Genomic DNA, 5,293 nt, shown 5'->3' on the forward strand with positions numbered 1-5,293 from the left:
TCACCCTCTACATAGTTGCCTACATATTAATACAACTCCTTTTACAAGGAGATGAAAACAGATTGTTAGTTGAGGACTCAAAATCTGGCCTTTAAAAGTGCTGAAGGAAAGGTACTTAGCTATTCAAAAATATCAGATGCCTCATTTCTAGCTGCTTTCAACAAAAAAAAAATCATCACTAGAACTTATAACCATAGCCAGAAGTTTCAGACAGACTGAAAAATTTTATTACAAATTAAATCCAGTAATTTAGTTATTTAAAACTGTTTCCTGTTAGTCAAATCTTAAAAGAAAAAATCCTGAGCATCTTTGGCCCTTATTCTAATGATCCTCTTAAATGTCCTGTTTTATAACTAAATTGTAGAAGTAGCGGAGTGCATTTTTTCTACATATCGTAATGTCATTACCAAATCTTCACCAGCTGCTTTGGAATAAATAAAAGGGTGAGGGGGGAGAGTAGGAAGTTAAGGAATCCACACTATAGTATGGTATCCTGGGCCTGAGCTAGATGGCACCAAAAAGCAGAGTTTTATGAAATGCAGCCGCCCAATCTCTAGGAGGTGAATCAAACTGACTGCAGCAGTTGCTGTCATTTGTTTTTGCTGCAGGTGAAAGCCATATTCTGCGCTTTGTCTCCAACACCACCCTGAAGAACCGCATTAAGTTGACCTGGGAACGATACCGCCCTCCGGATTACAGAGATCTTATTAGCTTCACTGTGTACTACAAAGAGGCGTGAGTATATGTGTTCAGAGACTCATGATGTCATTCAGCAGATAGCAGGCCTGGTGGATAGGATTTCTCTGTTGACCGTTGTGTTTATTGGCTGAATGAAGAATAAAGTGAGTCAGCAAAGTCCCTTGGGCAATTCTTACTCTGCTGTGTACTCACTTCATTCTCTAGCAGCCCTTCCTTACAAGGTTCTGTTTGGACAGTGTGTATAAGACAGCGTGCCTCTGAAAATAGCTGGGGGTTTGGGATCTGTTTTCTGACTTTTTTTTAATTTAAAATTCTGGGGGCATCTTCCAGCATATGCTCGGCTATTTTCAGGGCTTCTGTTGAAAGTGCATTAGACTTTTGCTCTTTCTTCTCCTGGCCTGGCCAGGACTTTGGATTGAGAGCAGCAAAGATTTGGAGACTGTATTTTATCTACTTAGGTTCTAGATTACTTAGATTATCTAACCTGGGGAGGTTGCTACAGCCACAGCTGCTGCTCATGGTAGATTTGTAGTAAAGTTAGTAGAATCATAGAAAAATAGGTCTTTGAGGACTGCTATCATGTCCTCACTTAAGTGCCTTTTCCATAAGCTGCACATGCCTTGCTCCTTCAGCCTCTTCTTGTTTGGCTGGTCTTCTAAGCCCTTTGTTTTTGTTGCCTGCCTCTGGACCTTCTCTAACTTCTGTGTGTCCTTTTTAAAACAAGGAGCCGAAAACTTCACACAGTACTCTAGATGAGACCTACTTGTGCTAAGGAAAGAGGCACCATCGCCTTTTGTATCTTGAACTTATACTCCTTGTTATGCAACTCAAAACCTCATCTGCCTTTTTGTGGCTGCATCACACTGCAGGCTCCTATTGAGTCTGTGATCCAGCAAGATGCCTAAATCCTTTCCCGTAGTGCTGCTGTCCAGTTAGTCTTCCAATACTGTGCCCTTTAGAAGCTTCCAGCCCTCCTTGGTGCTTTTATCCTTCAGTCTCTCCTTGTATTCTCACGTTGATTTAAATCAGCCTTTTGAAATCCAGTGTCTTTGTTCTGCTGACCTCATGCTTTCCCAGTGCCAGGATCATAATTTTTGTCATATCATGATCGCTTCTTCCCAAGTTACCAGTCATCTTCACATCCTCTACCAGGTCTTCCCTGTTGGGCAGGACATGATCCAAAGTAGATGATCCTCTAGTTTCCGGAACAGAAAGTTGTCCCCGACACAAGAACTTGCTCAACAGTTTGTGTTGGCTGTGTCATTCTTCCATCAGATATCTGGAAACTTGAAGTCTCCCATCAGTATAATTTTATAACTTTTGGATAATTTTGTCACCCCCTTGAAGTGTACCTTGTACACCTCTTCTTCCTGACTTAGTGGTCTGTAGTTAATCCCCATTATAACAGTGCTGTATCTTTCACCTTTTTTTTTCACCAAAATGCATTTACATCTGCTACCTTTTTCCTCCTGAACCAGGGGGACAAGTGTATGTATTTTTGACATACAAGGCAATGCTGACAGCTTTTCCTTCAGCTCTGTTCTTCTGAAACAGTGTAGACCTCAGTGTTGGTGGGCCATGTGTAAAAGTTGTCTCACCCAAGTCTCTCTGGATGTTTTTACGCATTGGGGGGGGGAGCGCCTTAATTAAGCAGCTCTGAGAACCGCTGTAATTAAACTGCCTGCAGCGTCTTATGTATCAGCATCCCTGCGCTTCAAAATGGCAATGAGGGCGCTTTAAAGCTTGTTGAACAAACTTTAGTTAAAGTACCGCTGCCACCATTTTGAAGTGCGAAGATGCTGATACTCAAGATTTGGAGGGTGGCTGGAGTGTGCTAATTATCATGCTCCAGCAGAATCGATTAATCGAGTAATTATAGCGCACTGGAGCTGCCTCCCAGCACAGCACATCTGCAGGCACCCTATGATACCAGTCAGATTATGATTCCTTTCACAGGCTATGACTTCCACCTTATCTTGCTTGTTCCCCATATGTCTCACATTTGTATACAAAAATGGGAAATATTTTGCGTTCTGCCCTATTCATTGCTCTCTTGCATCACTGCTTGTTGTCCTGCGGCTCTTTGGCCATTTCTCACAGTTGGGCTTCTTTTGGTCCTTTCTCTTCTGGCTGGATTGATGCTCGGTTGCCAGAGAGTTGATTTTTATATTGGGAAGACTGATAATAACGCTCTCCTTTCCTTTTCCTGTCCATGTACCAGCCCCTTTGTATCTAAGATGGGCTAGAAATGGAGCCAAAATGTGAATGAACACACATGTCATTCTGTAGCTTCAGTGGAAGTAATGGAGTAAGTGAGCTGTACTTCAAAGGGAAGCACATTAAGTCAGTTAGTTGCATTGAGAATATGGAAAGAGATGTGGCTAAAGTAGATGGGGTGAAAGAAGAGTTCAGGACTGTTTCTTTTACATGCATCAAGTATGCTGTGAGAAAAATGAACCAGAAGTTCTGGAACCATAGTATGGTTCAAATGCTTTTATTGTCGCATCCCAGAGAGCCTGTGGTGTTGGTGGGAGTCCTCAAATACTGACATGTGCATAATAAATAATTATTAAAATATTGCTATATAATCACAAAAATATTAAATCATCATTCTGTTAAATAAGTGTTTATTATTTTTATTTAACGCTATATAAAATACACTTCTATTTTCCATACCTGTACAAAGAGTACAGCTTAATGATAAGGGAATGTAAAAATCTCAAGCTAAGTATTGGTGTTTCTTTAATTTGAAGAACTAGATTAGCTTGTAGACTTCTGAGTTACTCATCAGGGCAGTTTGTGCTCTTATGGCAAAAGTTCAGTCATTGCCAGTAAATATTTGGAGATGCTTCTCTTTTAGTTGCCCAGCTAATACAATGCTTCTATTAATTCAGGTCAGAAGTATTTTATTATCTGGTTTTGAAAATGGGAGAAGGCAGGCTAGTGTCAGTATCCTCAGATCAGTTTTGTCTCTCTTTTTAGCCAATGCTACTTTAGAAATACAACTATGGCCAAACATTTATACTGAGTCTCTGGGGTTTTCTTCTATGCTAATGTGCAAATTCAGTTGGTTTGTCATTACTACAAAATGCAAGGCAACCAGATACCTGTTATTGCTTTCTAGTCCTATCTTCTTGGGAGGAAATGAGGATTTCTTTGTCGTTATTCTGCACAATTAGTTGCCTCTTTAGGGAAGGGATTATTTGTGTGATATTTTCCTGTTGTACGATGCTAGGTCGCCTTATGGAACCAGGTAAAAAATGAATACCTTAGCAGGTTTGTTCTCTCTACTTATTGTCTTGTGACCACTGCTTTTTCTTACTGCTGACAACACTTGCACACCCTCTCTCTTTTGACTGGGAATGATTGAATTGCAAATGTCTATTCCCACTGATAAATTAGGCAGCAGCTCTCCTTTTGTGGGAAAGGAAAGGAAGCTAGGGGTACCCATCTCTCCTGAGACCCTGCCTTTGCAATAACTACTGAGTCTAAATCCCCCAGCTAAATCCAGACTCTGAGTTTTATAGCACTTGGAAATAAAAAGATGAGCCCAGGCTCTGGGATTCTCTGTTCTTTATTCTGCTATAAAAAGCAAATAAACTTTTTTTATTAGTTTCATTGGACAAGGCTGGTGTGAGATTCCCTCATGAACGTTTGAGTGTTTTTAAGAGAAAGTAAAAGTACAATCTGTGCCACTTTTTTTAAATATTTCAGACCGTTCAAGAATGTGACAGAGTATGATGGGCAGGATGCGTGCGGCTCAAACAGCTGGAACATGGTGGATGTCGACCTGCCCCCAAACAAAGAGAACAACCCTGGGATTTTGCTGCAGGGACTGAAACCTTGGACTCAGTATGCCATTTATGTCAAGGCTGTTACCCTCACAATGATGGAGAACCACCACATTCATGGAGCCAAGAGCGAGATTGTGTATATACGCACCAATGCTGCAGGTAAGGTCCTGGGCTTCTGGTGTTAATGGCCTTTAAGGAACTATGGGCATTCTTGCACATGGTCTGGGGGTGGGAGGTGCTTTAATTAGAGCACCTCCGAGTTACAGCACCCCTGCTGTCATTTTGAAGCGCAGGGACGCTGATGCATGAGATGCAGAGGAGGGCTGGAGTGTGGTAATTAACATGCTCCAGCAGGCTCCATTAATTGAGTCTGCTGCCATGTGCTGTAATTACAGCACGTTGGAGCAGCCTCCCGGCTCATGTACAGGCACGCTATATGCACCTTATTAGCTTTGGATTTTGGAAGAAAGGTAAGTGGATGGGAAAAGTGACCAGCTTTTAAATTGCTTAATAATCAGGAAGTTCATTTGAGGGGCCTGGTGTATTTTCATAGATTTCATAGACATTAGGGTTGGAAGGGACCTCAGAAGATCGAGTCCAGCTCCCTGCCCAAGGGGCAAGAAGTCAGCTGGGGTCATAGGATCCCAGCAAGATAAGCATCCAATTTACTCTTGAAGGTGTTCAATGTAGGTGCTTGAACCACCTCCGATGGCAGGCTGTTCCAGACCTTGGGGGCTTGGACAGTAAAGAAATTCTTCCTTATGTCCAGCCTGAAACGGTCTTGCAGTAGTTTATGACCG

General features: G+C 41.9%; 1 protein-coding gene across 1 annotated transcript in view; it reads left to right on the forward strand.

The window, feature by feature from the left end:
• The window catches only part of IGF1R (insulin like growth factor 1 receptor), a 296,066-nt gene that overhangs the window by 245,453 nt on the left and 45,320 nt on the right, over positions 1 to 5,293 (forward strand). Inside the window, exons 7-8 of the mRNA XM_019504019.1 lie at positions 609 to 735; positions 4,414 to 4,652. Coding sequence (XP_019359564.1) covers positions 609 to 735; positions 4,414 to 4,652 — 366 coding nt within the window. The remainder of the gene's footprint in view (positions 1 to 608; positions 736 to 4,413; positions 4,653 to 5,293) is intronic.

This window comes from Gavialis gangeticus, unplaced genomic scaffold (genome assembly GCF_001723915.1).
Source record: "Gavialis gangeticus isolate Ggan-Ray unplaced genomic scaffold, GavGan_comp1, whole genome shotgun sequence".
NCBI lineage: Eukaryota > Metazoa > Chordata > Crocodylia > Gavialidae > Gavialis > Gavialis gangeticus.